The sequence below is a fragment of the Schistocerca nitens genome, chromosome 4 (genome assembly GCF_023898315.1).
Source record: "Schistocerca nitens isolate TAMUIC-IGC-003100 chromosome 4, iqSchNite1.1, whole genome shotgun sequence".
NCBI lineage: Eukaryota > Metazoa > Arthropoda > Insecta > Orthoptera > Acrididae > Schistocerca > Schistocerca nitens.
In genome coordinates, this window is record NC_064617.1 from 302437488 (window position 1) to 302460568 (window position 23081).

The following is a 23081-nucleotide window of genomic DNA, read 5'->3' on the forward strand; positions in this document are numbered from 1 at the left end:
AGGAAAAGTAAGCACTGGAGTAAGTAGTATTACTATTAAAGAGAACGAGACCACCCTAACCAACAGTACACAAGTATCTAATGTATTTAACAACCATTTCTTAAGTATAGGGAGAAAAAATTGGTGACAACAGTTCAGAAGAATAAGCCAAGCAGTACATGAAAGAGACTGTTTTGAAAAAATTTAGTCAGATTAACTTTCACCTTACAACCTCTTGTGAAATAAGTAAGATTATTAAATCTTTGAAAAATAAATGTTCTGTTGGAGTAGATGGCATCTCTGATAAGATATTAAAACAATGTGGAGCAATTACAGCTGATGTCCTGAGTCACATACGTAATGCATCACTAACTCAAGGTACTTTCCCAGACAGGTTTAAATATGCCATTGTCAGGCTTCTCTAGAAAAAGGGGGACACCGCAGATGTCAATAATTATCGGCCAGCATCCTTGCTTACAGAATTTTCAAAAATCTTCGAGAAAGTAATATACCCAAGAGTGGTTAGCTATCTCAACAGTAATGGGATACTTAGTAAATCACAGTTCGGATTTCAAAAATGCTGCTCCACTGAGACAGCAATATATAGTTTCACTGTCCACATAATAGAGCCTTTAAATAGTAAAATGTCACCAATAGGAATTTTCTGTCACTTGTCCAAAGCATTTGATTGTGTGAGCCATAACATTATGTTACAGAAATTACAACTCTACTGTATAAATGGAAAAGCATATGAGTGGTTTAAGTCATACCTACAGAACAGGAAGCAAAAAGTTTCCTTATTTCGGTCAAGTTATTTAGATAAGTTTGCCACTTCATCTAACTGGGGTAAAATTACATTAGGTGTTCCACAGGGTTCAATCACGGGTCCCCTCCTGGTCTTGATATGTGTGAACGACCTCCCTTCCTATCTGAAACTGGAAGCTGAACTGACACTGTTTGCTGATGATACAAGCATCATTATTAATCCAGTAAAAGAAACTCCAACTGGAATTATACAAATAACGTCTTTGGAAAAGTCATTAATTGGTTTTCTGCAAATGGGCTTGCTCTAAACTTTGAAAAAACACAGTGCACCTAATTTTCTGCTAATTTCCTTCAATAAATATAACACATCAACAGAAGTCAGCAGACAGGGTAGAGCATACTAAGTTTTTTGGTGTACATATAGATGAGAATCTTAATTGGAAAATTCATATTTTGGATCTTCTAAGGCGGCTAGATTCAGCAACTTTTGTAATCAGAATAATTGCCAATTTTGAGGATATAGAAATTAGTAACCTAATATACTTTGCATATTTTCACTCCCTGATGTCATACGGAATAATATTTTGGGGTAACTCAACATCTGACAAAAAGTATTCACTGCTCAAAAGAAAATGGTTAGAATAATGTGTGGGGTTCATAGTCGCACATCTTGCAGGTGTCTTTTTAAAAGACTGGGAATTCTTACAACAGCCTCACAGTACATTTACTCACTAATGAAATTTGTTCTCAACAACATGGACCAGTTTAAAAATAACAGTGACATTCATGATTATAATACCAGAAAAAAGAAAGACCTGCACTATCCTTTACTCAACCTGTCTTTGGCACAGAAAGGAATAAAATATGCTGCTATAAAAATTTTCGACAAATGTCTGATGACAGCAGTAATAGCTTCAAAAATAAATTGAAGTCATATCTCCTTGACAACTCATTCTATACCATAGATGAATTCTTGAATAGGGATAAATAAATCTACAAATACAGTATATGCATTTTGTGCCATTTAAGGGAATGGGGTAAATAATAGAAATATTAATCTTTAAATCTGTAGTGTAATATATATATATATATATATATATATATATATATATGCAGGGTGGCCAATTGATAGTGTCCAGGGCAAATATCTCACGAAATAAGCATAAGACGAAAAAACTATAAAGAACGAAACTCATCTAGCTTGAAGGGGGAAACCAGATGGCGCTATGGTTGGCCCGCTAGATGGCGCTGCCATAGGTCAAACGGATATCAACTGCGTTTTTTAAAATAGGAACCCCCATTTTTACTACATATTCGTGTAGTACGTAAAGAAATATGAATGTTTTAGTTGGACCACCTTTTTCGCTTTGTGATAGATGGCGCTGTAATAGTCACTAACGTATAAGTACATGGTATCACGTAACATTCCGCCAGTGCGGACGGTATTTGCTTCATGATACATTACCCGTGTTAAAATGGACCGTTTACCAATAGCGGAAAAGGTCGATATCGTGTTGATGTATGGCTGTTGTGATCAAAATGCCCAACGGGCGTGTGCTATGTATGCTGCTCGGTATCCTGGAGACATCATCCAAGTGTCCGGACCGTTCACCTGATAGTTACGTTATTTAAGGAAACAGAAAGTGTTCAGCCACATGTGAAACGTCAGCCACGACCTGCAACAAATGATTATGCTCAAGTAGGTGTTTTAGCTGCTGTCGCGGCTAATCCGCACATCAGTAGCAGACAAACTGCGCGAGAATTGGGAATCTCAAAAACGTCGGTGTTGAGAACGCTACATCAACATCGGTTGCAGCCGTACCATATTTCTATGCACCAGGAATTGCATGGCGACGACTTTGAACGTCGTGTACAGTTCTGCCACTGGGCACAAGCGAAATTACGGGACGATGGCAAATTTTTTGCACGCGTTCTACTTAGCGACGAAGCGTCATTCACCAACAGTGGTAACGTAAACCGGCATAATATGCAGTATTGGGCAACGGAAAATCCACGATGGCTGCGACAAGTGGAACATCAGCGACCTTGGCGGGTTAATGTATGGTGCGGCATTATGGGAGGAAGGATAATTGGTCCCCATTTTATCGAATGGAATCTAAATGGTTCAATGTATGCTCATTTCCTACGTAATGTTCTACCGATGTTACTACAAGATGTTTCACTGCATGACAGAATGGCGATGTACTTCCAACATGATGGATGTCCGGCACACAGCTCGCGTGCGGTTGAAGCGGTATTGGATAGCATATTTCACGATAGGTGGATTGGTCGTCGAAGCACCATACCATGGCCGGCACGTTCACCCGATCTGACGTCCCCGGACTTCTTTCCGCGGGGAAAGTTGAAGGTTATTTGCTATCGTGAACCACCGACAGCGCCTGACAATATGCGTCAGCGCATTGTCAATGCATGTGCGAACATTACGGAAGGCGAACTACTCGCTGTTGAGAGGAATGTCGTTACACGTATTGCCAAACGCATTGAGGTTGACGGACATCATTTTGAGCATTTATAGCATTAATGTGGTATTTACAGGTAATCATGCTGTAACAGCATGCGTTCTCATAAATGATAAGTTCACAAAGGTACATGTATCGCATTGGAACAACCGAAATAAAATGTTCAAACGTACCTACGTTCTGTATTTTCATTTAAAAAACCTACCTGTTACCAACTGTTCGTCTAAAATTGTGAGCCATATGTTTGTGACTGTTACAGCGCCATCTATCACAAAGCGAAAAAAGTGGTCCAACTAAAACATTCATATTTCTTTACGTACTACACGAATATGTAATAAAATGGGGGTTCCTATTTTAAAAAACGCAGTTGATATCCGTTTGACCTATGGCAGCGCCATCTAGCGGGCCAACCATAGCGCCATCTGGTTTCCCCCTTCAAGCTAGACAAGTTTGGTTCTTTGTAGTTTTTTCTTTTGACGTTTATTTCTTTAGATAATTGGCCCGGTGACGACCAATCGACCACCCTGCATATACACTCCTGGAAATTGAAATAAGAACACCGTGAATTCATTGTCCCAGGAAGGGGAAACTTTATTGACACATTCCTGGGGTCAGATACATCACATGATCACACTGACAGAACCACAGGCACATAGACACAGGCAACAGAGCATGCACAATGTCGGCACTAGTACAGTGTATATCCACCTTTCGCAGCAATGCAGGCTGCTATTCTCCCATGGAGACGATCGTAGAGATGCTGGATGTAGTCCTGTGGAACGGCTTGCCATGCCATTTCCACCTGGCGCCTCAGTTGGACCAGCGTTCGTGCTGGACGTGCAGACCGCGTGAGACGACGCTTCATCCAGTCCCAAACATGCTCAATGGGGGACAGATCCGGAGATCTTGCTGGCCAGGGTAGTTGACTTACACCTTCTAGAGCACGTTGGGTGCCACGGGATACATGCGGACGTGCATTGTCCTGTTGGAACAGCAAGTTCCCTTGCCGGTCTAGGAATGGTAGAACGATGGGTTCGATGACGGTTTGGATGTACCGTGCACTATTCAGTGTCCCCTCGACGATCACCAGTGGTGTACGGCCAGTGTAGGAGATCGCTCCCCACACCATGATGCCGGGTGTTGGCCCTGTGTGCCTCGGTCGTATGCAGTCCTGATTGTGGCGCTCACCTGCATGGCGCCAAACACGCATACGACCATCATTGGCACCAAGGCAGAAGCAACTCTCATCGCTGAAGACGACACGTCTCCATTCGTCCCTCCATTCACGCCTGTCGCGACACCACTGGAGGCGGGCTGCACGATGTTGGGGCGTGAGCGGAAGACGGCCTAACGGAGTGCGGGACCGTAGCCTAGCTTCATGGAGACGGTTGCGAATGGTCCTCGCCGATACCCCAGGAGCAACAGTGTCCCTAATTTGCTGGGAAGTGGCGGTGCGGTCCCCTACGGCACTGCGTAGGATCCTACGGTCTTGGCGTGCATCCGTGCGTCGCTGCGGTCCGGTCCCAGGTCGACGGGCACGTGCACCTTCCGCCGACCACTGGCGACAACATCGATGTACTGTGGAGACCTCACGCCCCACGTGTTGAGCAATTCGGCGGTACGTCCACCCGGCCTCCCGCATGCCCACTATATGCCCTCGCTCAAAGTCCGTCAACTGCACATACGGTTCACGTCCACGCTGTCGCGGCATGCTACCAGTGTTAAAGACTGCGATGGAGCTCCGTATGCCACGGCAAACTGGCTGACACTGACGGCGGCGGTGCACAAATGCTGCGCAGCTAGCGCCATTCGACGGCCAACACCGCGGTTCCTGGTGTGTCCGCTGTGCCGTGCGTGTGATCATTGCTTGTACAGCCCTCTCGCAGTGTCCGGAGCAAGTATGGTGGGTCTGACACACCGGTGTCAATGTGTTCTTTTTTCCATTTCCAGGAGTGTATATTAAAAAATCTTGTTTCATATGTGCATTGTTTGTGCACTTGACACGTTCCATATCATAACGGCTACCGTACCGTGCTATTGATCAATGGAACACGCAACCAACTAGCTAACTAAATTTGTAAATCTTTTGTGAGTAGTTTACCAGGACACAATGACGAGGAGCTCTGAGGTTGGGACTAGTGGGTAATGGTACGCCGTGTGTTGTGTGTGGTGCGCAGTGAGCGGCGTGGCGCGCCCGGGCGAGCTGCTGGCGATCCTGGGCGCGAGCGGCGCGGGCAAGACGACGCTGCTGAACGCGCTCACGTTCCGCGGGCCCGCCGTGCACTCGGGGCAGCGCGCGCTCTCCGGCTGGCCCGCCAACGCCGCCTCTCTGGCCGCGCTCTCCGCCTACGTCCAGCAGGACGACCTCTTCGTCGGCACCCTCACCGTGCGCGAGCACCTCGTCTTCCAGGTACGCCCACTCCTCCCCCGTCTGCTGGCACTAGGGATGGCCAACAAGTCACGTACAGGGTGACAATTGTTAAAGTTTCACCACTGCTAAAAAAAGGTTCTTCTGAAACAATATCAAACTACCGGCTAGAGATGGGCAAACTCGTTCATCCTTGGGAACTAGTTCACTGCTGATAGTTCTTTTTTGGGAATCGTTCATTTTTACTCGTTCATTGTTCATTTGTGCTTGGCATATGGTTCTTGTGAAAAACTGAAAACTAGTAGTGTAGGTGACTGAAGAATGGAGGACCCCAAGAGGGGGCACTTGCCTCCCCCCTGGAGTATAGAGTTTTTATTCATTACAGAATTCTTACACACTTTTAGAAGTAATTTCTGTGATTCTGCAGAACCTCTCGTTTAGCCAACTGTAGCGTTGTGTGGCTGATCGCAGGGAAATAATATAGGGTGGCGCACGGAAAACCGGTCCCGAGTACAGACTGCTCGCCAATTACGGACGATGTGTTGCCCGTTACGAGCAGATACAACAAACAGACAAACTTGTAATAATTAGGCAGTGAAGAAATAACAATCTAATGCAAGCAACTATGGCGAAACAATCGATGACGATGTGTAGAGAGCTGGAGAAGAGAACATGAAAATCTCACGCGACGCGCATGGACTATAGCTCATGTAATCTTGTAAACGTGTTGGTAGCTGTTTCCCAACTTAATAGACCACAAGTGTCTTGTATAAAATCCTTCGTTTCGATTTCCACTACATAGCTATGCTACGTTGTAAACAATAATCGTTTACAACCTATATATACTTCACGTTGTCTCTGAGTTCGTAGGCGTTGTAGACTTTATGGAAGCATAAAATAAAATGTGGTTTTCTCATCATACTTGCGTCACACGCTTAGTAAAAATTAGGTTTTTATGTTGCATTATTAAAGTTAATGCAGCAATAATAGTAATAATAAACTTCGCAGTAATAAAGTTTTTGGTTTCAAAGCTCCTTCTGAACAAATGATTTTGAGATAATAAGTAAATACGATTTTATGGCAATCTATGTCTTTTCAAATGGAGAAGCACCGCTTTTGCTACTGAGCCAAAAGGACCCACAACCCACTTTCTTTTTCTTCAAAGAAACCAAACTAGCAGGTAATGCAAATTAGAAACAACCAAACTTAAAAATAATTAGAGCCTTCCTAAATGTAATGTTTTGTGTATGAAAGATACACGAAAATCGTTTTATATGAATTTTCTTACACTAGAAATTAAGCAAATTATTGAAAGTTAGTTGCTAAATCAAGTTGATGAAACCAAAAAATATATGAATAACAAAAAAAACATGCCTTGTTATGTCTTCTGCTGTTCATCGATATAATGAAGTGAGCTGATATGCCCTTTTGTTACCTCAAAAGACGTACCTATTACAAACAACATGATTTTTATGTAATTTACGTAACTATAAAATACTTTTTGATTACCGGTCTTGGACGCTGAATAGCCAGACCCAAGTGGAAGAACAGTTTGGAACACATGTAAAATGGGCGAGCGCAGTGAACGAAACGAACATCTGGATACTGAACTAACTAGGAGCGGTCGGCAGTGGAACTGAGACAGGTGGTCATGCGAAGAACGAGTGCGGCCGAGGGAGACCGAGACATTGTGAGACGAGCACGCGACCGAGGCTGGAACGAAAACTGCCGAAGTGACCGCCGCGACCGAAGTGAACTATGAACCGATCGTTCCTCGTTCCCAGGAACTATAAGTAGACCGCCGCGACCGAACTGAACTACGAACCGATCGTTCTTGAAATTCGTTCCTCGGTCCTTTCGTTCATCTTGGTGAACCGTTCCTTTGCACCCGTTCGTTCGCGAATTACCCATCTCTACTACCGACCCGTGTCACAGTTAAGTTCCTTCTCAAAAATTCTAGAAAAACACTTCTATGACAGGCTTTTAAGTTTCATAAATAAATATGCACCTCTTACAGTACAACAACTTGGTTTTAGAAAGTCTAAATCTACACAGACAGCAATTTTCGAATTCTTAGACTGCATTTTAAAATCCCTTGATCAACATAAATTAGCTGCAGGTATTTTTCTAGATCTATCAAAAGCCTTCGACGTCCTGGACCATAACATTCTGCTCGAAAAATTAGAAAGACAAGGAGTAAGAGGTGTAGCACATAGCTGGTTGTGTTCATACCTAAAAAAACCGCAGGCAGAAAGTATCACTTCAGTATGAATTCAACAAAATGAATAAAACAAGAAACAACTCCTTTCTTTCTAGGGAATTACCAATAAAATATGGTGTACCACAGGGCTCAATCTTAGGTCCACTACTCTTCTTGATTTATGTGGACGACTTAGTTGAATATGAGTCCCACAAAAACTATCCTGTTTGCCGATGACACCAGCATATTGCTCACTGGATCCAGTCCAGAAACTTTGCGGTCCACAGCAGAAAGTTCTATGAAAAGACTTTGAGTGGTTCACAAAAATCAAACCCATTATAAATACTGAAAAAACTGTGTGTGTCGATTTTCATTTAATTCCTCCAACTAATCAAATGTCTATTCAAGTCCAATTAAAAAATGATCCCCTAGAAAATATAAGTGTCACAAAATTCTTGTGTCTTGGGTTCAGCAAGACTTAAAGTGGGACACACATATAAATAACTTGTGTAGAAAACTATCGTCTGTGTGCTATGGCCTACGAATTTTAAAGGCTACAACAAGCAAAACAACAGTACGGCAGGCATACTATGCACAGTTCCACTCACTAATCCGATATGGGACCATTTTCTGGGGATACTCAACGCACAGTGTAAAGGTTTTTAGAATGCAAAAAAGAGCTTTAAGAATTACTTGTGGCCTTAAAAAGATGGAGTCCTGTAAATCCCATTTTACTGAGCTTGGTGTTCTAAATGTTCCAAGTTTATTCATTTATGAAACTATCTTGTTCACTAGGGACTACCTCCTAAAAACAGGCAAACTGCTATAAAACAGAAGTGTACACAACTATAGTACCAGAAGGGAATCAAATATACATAAAAAATATCACAGAACAACCACCTATCAGAGGAGCATAATTACATTGGTGTGATACTACACAATAAGATACCAGAGGAAATAAAAAATACTACTCATCCAATATTTAAAGCTAAACTAAAGGCATTTCTAATAAAGCAGTTTCTATTCTGTCAGAGAATTTCTGAATAAGTAACAATATTAATTGTAGTAGGTACCTAATTTTAATTGCTAATACTATGTATTATTGTAACTTATCTTTGACCTGTTTTGTGCTATATGATAAAACTGGACCAATAAAAAAAATTGTATGAAAAAAACGTAAATTAGTTACAAACTACGGCGTGCACACACTTGATTCAACACGTGAACGACACTACAATATTCGTATTTAGGTCATGACATGTTCGATATGGCTGCTGTCATTGACGATGATGTGGCGCAGACGAATAGCGAAATTCTGCATGCCCCGCTGAAGTGTCGGAACATCGATGCTGTCGATGACCTCCTGAATGGCTGTTTTCAGCTCAGCATTGGCCTTGGGGTTATTGCTGTACACCTTGCCTTTAATATAACCCCACAAAAAGGAGTCGCATGTGTTCAGATCCGGAGAATATGGCGACCAATCGAGGCCCATGCCAGTGGCCTCTGGGTACCCCACAGAGAGAGAATGCGGTCCACAGAGTGCTCCTCCGTGACATGAAACACTCTCCTTCTTCGATGGGGTCGAGCCACGTCTTGCATGAACATCTTGTGACTTTATACTTATATGGATATGACGTCCGTTCTTTCGGACATGTCCGAAAGAACAGACACCATAAATGACCTGCAGCCGTCTAGAACGAAATTAGAAATTATATTAATACCTTCAGCTGCTGACATTGCAGACGCTCTATCCTTTTTTTTTTTTTAATCTCATTTTGTTCGTTTTAGTTCGTTGCATCTGCTCAGGGCGGACGTCGCAAGACACCCGTTTCAGTTCGTCGTTGATCCATTACAGAGGGCAGCTAACCCTCTGACCGAACACGCTGAGCTACCGCGCCGGTAATCCATCTGAGCCACCGAGGGCAAGGAGTCGCGACTGCAGGGACTATCTCGCGCACGCCTCCCGCGAGACCCACATTCTCACCTTGGGTTGGGTAGGGACACTACGAATGTAGTGAGTGGACTTACAAGGTGAGAATCTGGGTCTCACGGGAGGCGTGCGCTAGATAGTCCCTGCAGTCGCACTATCAACTGTGCCCTCAGTGGCTCAGATGGATAGATCCCGGGTTCGAGTCCCTGTCGGGGCACACATTTTCACCTGTCCCCGTTGATATATATCAACGCCAGTCAGCAGCTGAAGGTATTAATATAATTTCTAATTTCTTATGACTTTGGATATTGGGGACGAAATCGTCTTCCAAAACCTTCACGTACCGTGCGGTAGTCACAGTGCCATCGAGAAATACCGCATCGATCATTCCGTGACTGGACACTGCACACCACATAGTCACCCACTGAGACAGAGACTTTTCGTTCGCAAAATGCGTATTCTCAGTCCCCCAAATGCGCTATTTTCCTTTTTGACGAACCCATCCGAATGAATGTGGGCTTCGTCGCTAAATCAAACTATTCTACACTGAAGCGCCAAAGAAACTGGTATAAGCACGCGTTTTCAAAAACAGAGATACGCAAACAGGCAGAATACGGCGCAGCGATCGGCAACGCCTATGTGAGACAACAAGTGTCTGGCGCAGTTGTTAGATCGGTTATCGCTGCTACAATGGCAGGTTCTCAAGATTTACGTGACTTTGTACGTGCTGTTATAGTCGGCACACGAGCGATGGAACACAGCAGCTCCGAGGTAGCAATAAAGTGGGGATTTTCCCGTACGACCATTTCAGGGGTGTACCGTGAATATCAGGTATCCTGTAAAACATCAAATCTTCGACATTGCTGCCGCCGGAAAAGACCCTGCAAGAACGTAACCAAGGACGACGACTGAAGAGAATCGTTCAACGTGAAAGAAGTGCAATCCTTGCGCAAATTGCTGGCACGTATCAGTGCTGGGCCATTAAGTGTCAGTGTGCGAACCATTCTGCGAAACATTATTGATATGGGCTTTATGAGCCGAAGGCCCACTCGTGTATCCTTGATGACTGCACGACACAAAGCTTTACGCCTCGCCTGGGTGCGTCAAACCCGACATTGGACTGCTGATGACTGGAAATATGTTGCCTGGTCGGACGAGTCTCGTTTGAAATTGTATCGAGCGGATGGACGTGTACGGGTATGGAGAAAACATCATGAATCCATGATCCCTAGATTTCAGCAGGGGACTGTTCAAGCTGGTGGAGGCTCTGTAATGGTGTCAGGCGTGTGCAGTCGGAGTGATATGGGACCCCTGATACGTCTAGATACGACTCTGACAGGTGACACGTACGTGACGATCCTGTGAGATCACCTGCATCCATTCATGTCCACTGTGCATTTCGACGGACTTGGGCAGTTCCAGCAGGACAATGCGACACCCCATGCGTCCAGAATTGCTACAGAGTGGCTCCAGGACCACTCTTCTGAGTTTAAACACTTCCGCTGGCCACCAACCTCCCCAGACATGTACATAATTGAGCGTATCCGGGATGTTTTGCAACGTGCTGTTCAGAAGAGATCTCCACCCTCTCTTACTCTTACCGATTTATGGACAGCCCTGCAGGATTCATGGTGTCAGTTCCCTCCAGCACTACTTCAGACGTTAGTCGTTTCCGTGCCACCTCGTGATGCGGCACTTCTGCGTCCTCGCGAAGGCCCCACACGATATTAGGCAAGTGTACCAGTTTCTTTGGCTCTTCAGTGCAATTCCCATCGTACCCCGCGGCCAACAGCGCAGTTTTAACTTCCTAACGCAAACCGTTCATAAATTATGACGATTTTATTTCATATAGTTTAATAATTCTCACCCTGTATCTGTTACAAATCACATGTGATTCGGAAGGCATAGTTTTCTTAATAACAAATCAGTATCTGGCTGTGGTTTCGGTCAAAACCAGAAGTCATAAGTAACACCTAAAAGTAGCATTATAACATTCGTCTCAGTGTGCCATATGTTTGGCCGAAGTTCGTACTGCGATGAATTAATTAATCACCAAACAAAGCTGGAAACCAAATATAAATAAGAACAAATACGGTTTCTCGCTGTCATAATCGGACGTTCTTCTTGAAAGATAAATTCAGTTATCGTGAAAAATACTAAACCCCTAGTTTTCAAAAACGTAATAGAATCCAAAATTATTACTTCTTAGAAACATCACTCTAAGTATTAAGATGGCGTACAAACCAGTCACGAATACCTAGAATAAAAAGTCAATCATCATAAACGTGATATTTATGTAATGCAATGCCGTAGTAAAACTCGCTCTCTGTGTGTTACAGAAACAAAGAGAAAGTAGAAAAAAAGTCTGTTGGATAGTTTCTAAGATACAATAAGATGATAATGGCAACTACGAACTAAGAAACACATAGAGCTCTACAGAAAAATACTAAATAGTCAGAAGCAATCCAGACAGGATGGACCTATCACAGGGCACATAAAAGGGACTGAAGAAAATTGATTAACTGAACAGCTCATTCAATATAACAACAACTAAAATAAGTAACTATATGAATTAATTAATGAAAATTAGAATCACTTGAATGAGGTGACAGTCTGCAAAGACACTTAAAAAACGAAACGTGTAGAGCTATAATCAGTTGCAAGAGAAGGAGAAAACAAAACGCAGAAGAATTATCATACAGAAACCAAGAAAAACTGCATAGTGAGAGGTCCATAATTAGATAGATTAAACAAAAATACCACACACAAGGAACGATGCTAACTTGATCAAAATGTGAGAAATAGGTTACAGCAGATAGGTAAAAGAAAGACGCGTCACCTATCTTCGACTTGATAATTACGAAACCGCCCAGGTTTCGCGATGGTTTCTCGAAAAACTTGCCTAAATCTGACACCGATCAAGCAGCTCTTCTTTCCCAGCGTCCCTGGATTTCCAGCTTCTTTCTCTCGAATCCCCCCGTTGTGATGCAATCTCCAACCGGTGGCAATACAACCACCTGCTGAGAACGTTTAATGCCGGCCACAGTGGACGAGCGGTTCTAGGCGCTACGGTCTGGAACCGCGCGGCCGCTACGGTCGCAGGTTCGAATCCTGCCTCGGGCATGGATGTGTGTGATGTCCTTATGTTAGTTAGGTTTAAGTAGTTCTAAGTTCTAGGGGACTGATGACCTCAGCAGTTAAGTCCCATAGTGCTCAGAGACATTTGAACATTTTTGAGAACGTTTAATAACTCGGTTTCAACCAGCAGTGTAATTCATTGCTTTCTGTCATTCCTTTCAATTTATCTTGGTTGGTTAACTTGTGTCTTAGCTAAGTGAGAGAAAGAATTGAACATGTTCCCGTTCTGTTAGTCGTCGTGCAACGAGAACCTTTCACTTTAGAACGGAGTGTAGGCGAAACTAAACCTCGCATGCAGATTAAAGCAGTACCACTCAGAGTTCCATGTTCGAGTCCTTATCCGACACGCAGCCGCACATTCCTGCGTTGTGACTAAGCCACTGTTCTTTAAGTCCGTTCTGCCAGACGTGATACTTCTCGCAAGATCTTGGGAACAATCTCAAAGAAATTCAAGAATTTAGTGGAGAGAAATAGACAGATCATTGCGACGGTTCGTGAAGGGTCTTCGTATGTTTCTGGTGAAACCTCGTTGCCCAAAATACGCAAAGATCGGTGTCCGTTTTAATCTGCCAGGAAGTGTAAATTCAACGGACAACTGAAAATAGTGCCAGGTAACATTGTCATCTTTCGCGGAAGATTATCTCGTTATTAGAGAACAGCGAGCGTTTCGACAATATGGACTGGTTATTTCACAACCATTAATCTCTCCCGGAACACCACAACACACAATACCGACTTTAGCAGAGTAGGTGATGGGACATTCGTGACAGCTGGCAGCATTGTTGCCAGCCTTCAAATGCGAAGCGCAAACGTCTGCAAACGAGAACAACAATTGTCTACAGAACTGCGACAACACTGAGGCGTTGCCATAGAGACGTAAACAAAATCGGGTTAAGTGACTGGTTGAAGTAGACGCGCAAAGCAGCATGCCAAGCCCACTACAGCTGTCTGGGATCTTCTTTTGCCAACTCTGCTATATATTGGGGGGGAGGGGGGGGGGACATGTCATGGGATAACTCCTTTTGCCTGGCATAGTGCAGCAAGTCGACGCGACATGGACTCAACAAGTCATTGGAAGACCCCTGCAGAACTTTTGAGCAACGCTGTCCCTTTAGCAGCTCATAATTGTGAAAGTGTTTTAGTCACGAACTGACCTCTCAGTTACGTCCAATAAATGTTCGATGGGTGGCCATATTATTCGCTCCAATTATCCAGAATGTTATTCAAACCAATCGCGAGCGGTCGTGGGCCGGAGACGTGGCGTATTATCATCCATAAAAATTCCATCGTTATTTGAGAACATGAAGTCTATGAATGGCTGCAAATGGTCTCCATTTCAAGTCAATGATCGGTGCAGTTGGACCAGAGGATCCAGTCCATTCCATGTAAACACAGCCCTTGTCATTACAAAGCCACCAACGGCTTCCACAGTGCCTTATTGACAACTTGGCTTCATGGCTTTGTGGGGTCTGCGCCACACACGAACCCTACCATTTCTTAGCAACCGAAATCTGGACTTATATGACCAGCCCACGGTTTTCCAGTCGTCTAGGGTCCAACCGATATGGTCACGAGCCCAGGAGAGGTACTACAAACGATGTTGTGCCGTTAGCAAGGGCACTCGCGTCGGTCCTATGCTGTTATAGCCCATTAACGCCAAAAACTCTACGTAAACGCCGCTGATCTCGGTCGTTAATAGAACGCCGTCGGCCAGTGCATTGTCCTCAGGGACAGGTAATGCCTGAGATTTGGTATTCGCGGCGCTCTCTTGAGACTGTGAATCTCGGAATTTTGAATTCCCAAACTACTTCTAAAGGGATTGTCCCAGGCGTCTGGCTCCAGCTACCATTCCGTGTTCATAGTCTGTTAATTTCTGTCCGGCGGCAATAATCGCGTCGGAAATCTTTTCACATGAATCACCCGAGTACAAATGAAAGTTCCAACAATGCACTGTTGTTTTATACATTGTGTACGTGATACTGCTGCCATCTGTATAACTGCATGCGACTTTTGTCACGTCAGTGTAGGTGTGGTTCTGTTGTTGGAGGCATGCTGTTGCCTTTCTCTGATCTTCGAACAGTGTTACCGAGCTAGTTACAGGGGGACCTGCAGTTTAACTTGGACATTTGACTACGATGCAGACACTGTCAGAAGATAAAGAAGTGATAGTGACAGATAAAAATCCTAGTGCCGACTGAGGATCAAACTCACGACCATTGGATTTATGGTCAGGCACTGCACAACAGACATACCGAACCACACTAACGTAAAAACAATATAAATGTAGACATGTACAGTGCCACTAAAAGTAGCAATTTTTAAATCTGTTTCAGTAGAAAACAAATCCCCACGTGTCTAGTTGTGACATTTATTGGTACAGTGTAGGAAAACGAGGATAGTGTCCCAATATTCACAGTTCCTGAATCCCACCTACTCCACATGTAAGGATGCAATGGTTACTCTTTCAGAGGAGTGAGGCTTAAGTCCCCGTTTAGTGTTTTCATTTTTCTCGATATCACCTCAGGCGAAAGTGGACACAGTTTCTTCAAATTGACTGCTATCGATTTCTCGTGTATCCCTATCAAACTGAGCTCGTGTGTCGTGTATAATGACTTTGATATCGATGGGACGCAAAAGTCTCTTATTGGCAAGCGTAAGATGGAAGGGAACTATGAGTGTTTGTTTGGCTCCATACATATCAGAATTTCTGTAGTTTTACTTACCACAACTCAGCATTACCAGTTAAACACACTGCCTGATAAAAAAAGTGAAGTACCCAGAAAACAAGGTCGGATGTCGGTGCAACTTCATAAACGTACACACAATTTCCTGGCACATAAATATCATATTTGTAATTCTCTGTGACAGGTAGAAATGCCAACAGAATGCATTAGTGTTCTTCGTGTTTAGTGTTGTTACCAAGGCACAGAGGGTATAAAAGGGGCATGAACTGCGTCAGAAGTTGAGTCATCGCTGTGAGGGATATGGACATTCCGCGCACTCTTGTGAGACAGCGTTATCAGCACTTGACTGAGTTTAAAAGGGGACTCATTACGGGTCTGCACTTGGCCAGCTGGTCGAATCGTGCATTATTCAAATTTGTGAGACATTCGGATGTGACAACGTTTCAACGTTGGATTGCACAGGAACGTGGGGGCAGGCATACTAGTCGGCAAGGTTCCAGACAAACATGTCTGACCATCGCAGCGGAGGATCGTCGTATTGTGCAAGAATCACGTCGTTACCCCTTCACATCTGCACTTGCCATCCGAGAACAAGTAATGAACTTCTTGCAACATTTTGTGTCATTTTCCACCATTGGCCAGAGACGAGCAACAGCCAGACTATGGAATTACCATACCATGCGTAAGGTACTAGTAACACCACAATACAAACGGCTGCGTTTTATGTGATGACATTACTGGGAAGCTTGGGCTGGTGATAAATAGCGTCACGCTGTGTTCAACGAGAAACCACGGTTCCCCACTACCCCGAATAACCATCGCCAGCGATGTGGCGGCGACCTGGGGAGAGGTGACATTCTTCCAATGTTTTTGAGAGGCACATCAGAGTTACTACTGGCACTTTGGTGTGGGAGGTATCGGTTATGATTTCAGGTCACGGTCCGTACTAATCAAGGGAACTGTAACGGCACAACAGTTCGTCACAGACAATCTGCGTTCTCTGCCTCTCATGCCACATTATCTTTTTCAATAGGACAATGCTCTTCCACGCATAGTACGAGTCACTATAAACTGCCTGCGTGATACTGAAGTTCTCCTCTGGCCAGCAAGATCCGCGCACATGTCCCCGAGAAATCACGGGTGAAACCATCTCGGACATCAGTTCCGTCCCAGTACTAATCTCCGGGATATTACGGACCAGTTGAAGAATTATGGGCTAGCTTGCTTCACTAGAGAATAGAACTGCTTTCTGACACCTTTCCCAGCCGAATCAGTGCATGTATACGGGCCAGCGGGGTGCAACGTAATACTGATAAGTGAGCTCACACTGCCAAGTTCTTTGCATTTTTGACTCGATTTTGTAACTGTTGAAATAATATCACATACCCTCTCAACCCCCGAAATCTCATACTGTTTCCTCTTCTCGTTCTGGGTGCTTCACTTTTTTCGTGGGGCGGTGTATCATACAGCAGCCTGTTGCGCTTAATTCACGGCTTCCTTCAGAAAATTAAGATATTAAGTCCTTTGGAATTGTAAGGTATTATACAACTTGATAGAGGACCCGCGACTCGAAACAGGAGTTACTCGGTTAATTTTATAGAGCTTGTCCAGCAAACTGCTTCACGATATGCACATCAGCTAGCTTAAATACAGTACCTTACTCGTACGAAACAAGCGTTGTGCCCACCATTGCACGGAAACCAATACTGGGGAGTCGGGTCGCTGCATTCTCTCTGGGCAGTACCTTGGACTCTTGACATGTGGCGTATCGGTTTTAGCCGAACTTTCAGCTGTGCCTCGAGCTGAAACATTACAAAGCAACGACAGTTTACCAGGTACTGTAACTGGCTACTGCAGTGCATAATGATATTATATATATATATATATATATATATATATATATATATATATATATATATATATATATATATTCTAATGAAGAATGTCGCCAGGAGAAGTAGTGTAATAAACAATTCAAATGATGAGCTTACCTTGAATAAGTGAGAAGAAAAGGCTGGTGCAGGCATAGGTCGTTCAATATACAGTTCAATATACTCTTCATTGGATGTCCCAAGAGGAATGGTCAGCATTCTGAAACATGACAGGGACGAGCTTTCGAGGCAACAATGTCTAGTGAACATGGACTACAAATGCATATCTTGAGAACTATAAGCACTTCTTCATCTTCGATACTGCCAAACACATTTCTTCTACTGAACAAATGCTCATAGCTCTTAAGATATGTATTTTAGAGCCCATGTTTACTGGACTTTTTGCTTTTAATGATCTGCCATATCTCAGAATACTGAATGTTCTCCTGGCTCACCTTGTATATACGACGGGCATTCGATAAGTGATGCAACACATTTTTTCTCGGCCAGTTTCGATTGAAAAAAATGCGGAATTTGTTGAGGGACATCTTGGAATATTTCCGCTAGGAGGCGCTACACGTCGCCTTCAAAGTGGCGTCTGTATCGGAGCCGCGTTCCATCACAGGTGTTTATAGGCGCTTGCAGAATGACTATGGAGACCTTGCAGTGAACAAAAGAACGGTGGATCGCTGGGCGAGGTGTTTGTCATCATCCCACAAGGTCGCGCAAACCTGTCCACTCTCCCGTGTGTCGGTCGGCCCCACACAGCTGTGACTCGTGCAGCACTCTTTCTAAGAGACCGACAGATAAACTAACTCATCGCTGTGCATCTACATATTTTCGCGGTGCAAATACTGATCCATAAAATTTCGGGCGTGCGCACGCATAAATTTGACTTCTTCTTCTAATATTTCGGCTGAATACCGTCCAGCCATCTTCAGAGTGAGCCTCGGATCTCTCTGAAGATTGCTGAACGGTATTTATGCGGCCGCACGCCTGAAATTTTATGGATTAACACGTCGCTGCTCAACTGGACGTGTCTGTTGGTGGCGCTCACTGACCCGTCCACCCGTTGGGGTATTCAAAGGTATGTGCTCGTGGGTTCCTCGCCGCCTAACAGGAGACCATAAAGAGCAACGAAAGACCATCTGTGCCGAATTGCTTGCGCGTTACGAATTTGATCGTGCAATTTTTTGTCGAACATAGTCACAGGCACTGACCGTCCCTTCGAACCGGAAACTAAGTGGCAGTCCATCGAGAGGCGCAACACCACCTCTCCTCGGAAGAAAAAGTTCAAAGCTGCACCCTCGGCCAGTACAGTCATGGCGGCGGTCTCCTGACACTCTAAAAGGCTTATTCTGCTTGATGTAGCTACTACCTAATGATGCAGCGATCAGCTCAGAAGTGTGCTGTGCTATCCTCATGAAACTGAAGAAACTACTTCAGGGTATTCATCGCCGTAAAAATGCAAACTAACTTCTCCTTCATGACAACGCAAAGCCTCAAGCGCATCTGCGCTCCCGAGAGGCGCTCACAAAACTTCATTAGATTGTTCTGCTCATGCACTCTACATCATGGATCGCGCACTATCCGACTTCCATCTGGTTGGTCCAATGAAGGATGCACTCCGCACTATGTAGATAATGGGGAGGTTATTGACGCAGCAAGACGTTGGCTGCAACATCGACCAGTAGGGTGATACCATACGGGCATACATATCCTCCCAGTAAGGCAGCGTAAGGCCGTCGCACTGAACGGATATCATATTGTAAAACAGGATTGTGTACTCAAAAGAGTGGGAAATAGCATGGTGTACTGGAATCTTGAATAAAACCAACCTGCTACCAGCAAAGAATATTTTGCATTACTTATTGAACTGCCCTCTTAGAAACAATCCAGTGCGTAGCGTCCAAAGCTTCATGAGGCTATTCGCGGGAGATGATGGGGTTGTCTGTAAGTAAGTTGCAAAGCCAGAAGAGTGTAGCGAATTGCAGGAAGACCTACAGAATATCGATATTGGTACAGGGACTGGCAGTTGACCCTGAAACGTAAATAAATGTAACGTATTACACATAAATAGGCGAAGAAGTACACTAGTGCACTGGTACTTGAAACGGTAACTATCTAACCTATCTAGCAGTAACCATCCGTTGCGACCTAAAGTGGAATGACCACATAAAAATGGCTCTGAGCACTATGGGACTCAACATCTTAGGTCATAAGTCCCCTAGAACTTAGAACTACTTAAACCTAACTAGGACATCACACACACCCATGCCCGAGGCAGGATTCGAACCTGCGACCGTAGCAGTCCCGCGGTTCCGGACTGCAGCGCCAGAACCGCTAGACCACCACGGCCGGCCCACATAAAACAATTGGTACGATAAGCAGCTGCCAGGCTGAGATTAATTGCAAGAATCTTAAGGAAACCTTGAGAAGAAGTGTTGTGCATCACGGAGAGGTCTCCTAATGAAATTCCTGGAGAGTACTCCGGGAAGCTACGTGCCATTTGCGAATGGAACAGGGAAGGGGGAGAAGGTAGTGCTATGGTATTAGTAGTACTCTCCGCCACATACAGTAAAGTGACTTGCGGATTATAAATGTCGATTTAGGATAGCTAAACGTTGGAAGAACAAATCTAACGCAGAAAAAAAGCAGTACGAATATACAATAGAAGAATGTACCGTACATTTCTCTCGTCGTATCTCCATCGCTCTTAAAATTTCATTCTGTGAGTTTTCGTATTAGATTTTTCTGACTTGGGAGCAAATTCGTTCTCCTATAATACGCCTATATATTCGCCATGACAGACTCTGAAGCAAAACAGGAAACTGTTCTCTTGCCTTCATATCAGCAGCTACTAGTGGCCAGTGAACTAGGGTCAAAACTCGTCTTCGAAATATTTTTTAGTCTCGCTGTACGAAATATGCTACTTCAATCCTCAATAGGAGTGCGGGTAAGCTACTACAAACAGCATAGTGAACGCATTATTGTGGTCAAGATAGATATGAAGCCCACGCCTACTACAGTAGTACAAGTTTATATGCCGACTAGCTCTGCAGATAACGAAGAAATGGATGAAATGTATGATGAGATAAAAAAAAATTATTCAGATAGTGAAGGGAGACAAAAATTTCATAGTCATGGGTGACTGAAATTCGACAGTAGGAAAAGGGAGAGAAGGAAACGTAGTAGGTGAATATGGATTGGGGGTAAGAAATGAAAGAGAAAGCCGCCTGGTAGAATTTTGCACGGGGCATAACTTAATCATAGGTTCAAGAATCATGAACAAAGGTTGTACACATGGAAGAAGCCTGGAGATACTAGAAGGTATCAGATAGATTATATAATGGTAAGACAGAGATTTAGGTACCAGGTTTTAAATTGTAAGACATTTCCAGGGGCAGATGTGGACTCTGACCACAATCTATTGGTTATGAACTGTAGATTAAAACTGAAGAAATTGCAAGAAGGTGGGAATTTAAGGAGATGGGACCTGGATAAACTGACTAAGCCAGAGGTTGTACAGAGTTTCAGGGAGAGCATAAGGGAACAATTGTCAGAAATGGGGGAAAGAAATACATTAGAAGAAGAATGGGTAGCTCTGAGGGATGAAGTAGTGAAGGCAGCAGAGGATCAAGTAGGTAAAAAGACGAGGGCTAGTAGAAATCCTTGGGTAACAGAAGGAATATTGAATTTAATTGATGAAAGGAGAAAATATAAAAATGCAGTAAATGAAGCAGGCAAAAAAGGAATACACACGTCTAAAAAATGAGATCGACAGGAAGTGCAAAATAGCTAAGCAGGGTTGGCTAGAGGACAAATGTAAGGATGTAGAGGTTTATCTCACTAGGAGTAAGATAGATACTACCTACAGGAAAATAAAAAGAGACCTTTGGAGAAAAGAGAACCACTTGTATGAATATCAAGAGCCCTGATGTAAACCCAGTTCTAAGCAAAGAAGGGAAAGCAGAAAGGTGGAAGGAGTATATAGAGGGTCTATACAAGGGCGATGTACTTGAGAACAATATTATGGAAATGGAAGAGGATGTAGATAAAGATGAAATGGGAGATATGATACTGCGTGAAGAGTTTGACAGAGCACTGAAAGACCTAAGTCGAAACAAGGCCCCGGGAGTAGACAACATTCCATTAGAACTACTGACGGCCTTGGGAGAGCCAGTTCTGACAAAACTCTACCATCTGGTGAGCAAGATGTGTGAGACAGGCGAAATACCCTCAGACTTCAAGAAGAATATAATAATCCCAATCCCAAAGAAAGCAGGTGTTGACAGATGTGAAAATTACCGAACTATCAGTTTAATAAGTCACGGCTGCAAAATACTAACGCGAATTCTTTACAGACGAATGGAAAAACTAGTAGAAGCCGACCTTGGGAAAGATCAGTTTGGATTCCGTAGAAATATTGGAAGATGTGAGGAAATACTGACCCTACGGCTTATCTTAGAAGCTAGATTAAGGAAAGGCAAACCTACGTTTCTAGCATTTTTAGACTTAGAGAAAGCTTTTGACAATGTTGACTGGAGTACTCTCTTTCAAATTCTGAAGGTGGCAGGGGTAAAATATAGGGAGCGAAAGGCTATTTACAATTTGTATAGAAACCAAATGGCAGTTGTAAGAGTTGAGGGGCATGAAGGGAAACAGTGGTTGGGAAGAGAGTGAGGCAGGGTTGTAGCCTCGCCCCGATGTTATTCAATCTGTATATTGAGCAAGCAGTGAAGGAAACAAAAGAAAAATTCGGAGTAGGTATTAAAATCCATGGAGAAGAAATAAAAACTTTGAGGTTCGCCGATGACATTGTAATTCTGTCAGAGACAGCAAAGGACTTGGAAGAGGATAATGGAATGTAGCCGAATTAAGCCGGGTGATGCTGAGGGAATTAGATTAGGAAATGAGACACTTAAAGTAGTAAAGGAGTTTTGCTATTTGGGGAGCAAAATAACTGATGATGGTCGAAGTAGAGAGGATATAAAATGTAGACTGGCAATGGCAATGGAAGCGTTTCTGAAGAAGAGAAATTTGTTAACATCGGGTATAGATTTAAGTGTCAGGAAGTCGTTTCTAAAAGTATTTGTATGGAGCGTAGCCATGTATTGAAGTGAAGCATGGACGATAAATAGTTTATACAAGAAGAGAATAGAAGCTTTTGAAATGTGGTGCTACAGAAGAATGCTGAAGATTAGGTGGGTAGATCACATAACTAATGAGGAGGTATTGAATAGAATTGGGGAGAAGAGAAGTTTGTGGCACAACTTGACTAGAAAAAGGGATCGGTTGGTAGGACATGTTCTGAGACATCGAGAGATCACCAATTTAGTATTGGAGGGCAGCGTGGAGAGTAAAAATCGTAGAGGGTGACCAAGTGATGAATACACTAAACAGATTCAGAAGGATGTAGGTTGCAGTAGGTACTGGGAGATGAAGAAGCTTGCACAGGATAGAGTAGCATGAAGAGCTGCATCAAACCAGTCTCAGGACTGAAGACCTCGGCCGTGTGGCAGAGCGGTTCTAGGCGCTACAGTCTGGAAACGCCCGACCGCTACGGTCGCAGGTTCGAATCCTGCCTCGGGCAAGGATGTGTGTTATGCCCTTAGGTTAGTTAGGTTTAAGTAGTTCTAAGTGCTACGGGACTGATGACCTTAGAA

At 43.7% G+C, this 23081-nt stretch overlaps 1 protein-coding gene across 1 annotated transcript in view; it reads left to right on the forward strand.

The window, feature by feature from the left end:
• LOC126251333 (protein white-like) overlaps window positions 1–23081 on the forward strand; it is a 271024-nt gene that overhangs the window by 205317 nt on the left and 42626 nt on the right. The window contains exon 3 of the mRNA XM_049951677.1: window positions 5402–5634. Within this exon, the coding sequence (XP_049807634.1) occupies window positions 5402–5634 (233 nt within the window). The remainder of the gene's footprint in view (window positions 1–5401; window positions 5635–23081) is intronic.